We start from the raw sequence: 2,002 nt of genomic DNA on the forward strand, positions 1-2,002 counted from the left end.
GACGTGATGCTTGCAATGGTGGCTTTGTACCCAATTTCGGCTTTGGTAGCAGGGACAATTTGGCTGGTGGGCATCAATTGTGCCAAAGGAATGGACAAGCAGCAATGTTCTTGATCTATGTAACCATTTCTTTGTTAATACTTTTACAGATCATCATTTGTATCAGATACTACACTAATCTATACCTCCTTTTTATATAATTCTTATTTCTATATTCTATTTATATCAGAGTGCCTCAGGTTTTCATTTCCATCTGAAGTCAACAGTGAGTGCCACCGGTGTGGGGAACATGGAATAATGGAACATTGACAGAAAAGCATCTCACTCTGTAAAATTTCTCTCACAATACTCTAATTAACAATTTCTATGGTAGCCCTTGGCCTTTCAGAATTGCTTCAGACAATTTTTGGAAGGATAAGAATAAATGCAAGAGCTTAATTTCTGTTTGAAGCATCATCACCCTTATGAACACTAAACCTATTGAAGTTACTTCAGATTCAGTATTGAAGCCTGCCCTTAAATATCTGCCACAGAACATCAAAATAGCATTATATACAACATTGTGCTATGCATTTTGCTTAGAACACAGAGCCTCTATCCCATACACCGTATTTGTGCCAACCATTCATTTGTTTGGCTGTGTTACCTCCCAAGCCAGCCTGCACTGGTTTTGTTAGAGTTATTAGAAGATATGCCTGTTCTTATTTCACAATGAATTTAAAATATATAGGAAGCCTTTCTTTATTTCTACATATTTAAATTGTTTTCAGAGCAACAGACTATTATTGTAGTGTTCATTTGTGTGAATATGGTTCCCCAATGTATTGTCTGCTTAGTCATTCCCACATGGCATCTTCGAACAATGTAGCACTTCATCTGAGTGATCAGCAATTGCATGAGACCCAGGGGGACTTGATGTGTGTGATCCTTGCTGAACGAAGGGTTCTGGTTAGGGTCCACCCTGAAGTTTTTCTTGACAAAGCACAGCTGCATCGCCTGGACATCCCTACCTAACCTTCAACACAATCCAAAGGCTACCTTCATCAATGTTCACTTGAACTGGAAGCTGTTGAGACTAAGTATATTAAGCTTTTAAAGTTTTCTTTATGTGTGGCACTCATCTTCCTCAGCCTCACATACAAAGACACACCAAGACACTGAAAACCAACCTTGAGCAACAGAACAATTCATTGCAATGTTCAGTGACCTAAATCTACTCTGCGTGCAAGGGGTAATGACTTCATCCTCAACCACATATCCGAATCCATGTCCATTACCAGATACTCATCTGAATATTGTGATCCATAATCTGTTGCAAGTAGTGTTTGAAAGTCCGGTTCGGTCCGGTTTTTTGATGCCCAGGGGCGTTAACCGTAACCGTAACCGGTCTGCCTTTTCCCCAGAAGTCAAAAGACCAGACCGGACCGCAAAAAGACCGCAGACCGCGGTTTTTTGCGGTCTATAGACCAGTTTCGGTCTGCATCAGTTTTAACCGGTTTATGACCGGTCTTTAGGCCAATATTTTAAAATTATGAATCGGTAAATTTATTAACATCTCTAATAGCTTCAAAACGAGCCCAAGAACGTTAAATCCCGTTAGGTATTGGTGCTTCTATAAAATAAGTCTGGTACATCTATTATTCCCAAAAGTAATTTACATTTTAATTCATATCTCTCTCGTTTTTTTACCAAATCGTACGTTCTTGGGTGCGTTTTAAAGGGTATTTAAGGGGCTACAAAAAACCGGTCCAAACCGGTCAAGACCGGTTCACGTTAACCGGTCTTTTTCCGGTCTTTACATTTTAAAAATAAAAGACCGTAACCGCAGGTCCGGTCTTTTGCGGTCTTGGTCCGGTCTGGTTACGGTCTTTTTCCAGTCACGAGACCGGACTTCCAAACACTAGTTGCAAGAAGACCTCCACGAATGATTGATTCAACGGAGATAAAAACTGAGAGTGAGCGATGTCGGGCCTTGACTCGATGAAGCGAAGGTCATTATCCC

At 40.5% G+C, this 2,002-nt stretch overlaps 1 protein-coding gene across 1 annotated transcript; it reads left to right on the forward strand.

The window, feature by feature from the left end:
* Positions 1 to 1,234: 1,234 nt before the first annotated feature.
* LACBIDRAFT_316679 (uncharacterized protein) lies at positions 1,235 to 1,465 on the forward strand (the record flags this gene model as incomplete). The annotated part of the gene is made up of 1 exon (XM_001891300.1): positions 1,235 to 1,465. The coding sequence occupies one exon, from the start codon at positions 1,235 to 1,237 to the stop codon at positions 1,463 to 1,465; it is 231 nt and encodes a 76-aa protein (XP_001891335.1).
* Positions 1,466 to 2,002: the final 537 nt, after the last annotated feature.

The sequence above is a fragment of the Laccaria bicolor genome, genomic scaffold, assembly GCF_000143565.1.
Source record: "Laccaria bicolor S238N-H82 LACBIscaffold_778 genomic scaffold, whole genome shotgun sequence".
Taxonomy (NCBI): domain Eukaryota; kingdom Fungi; phylum Basidiomycota; class Agaricomycetes; order Agaricales; family Hydnangiaceae; genus Laccaria; species Laccaria bicolor.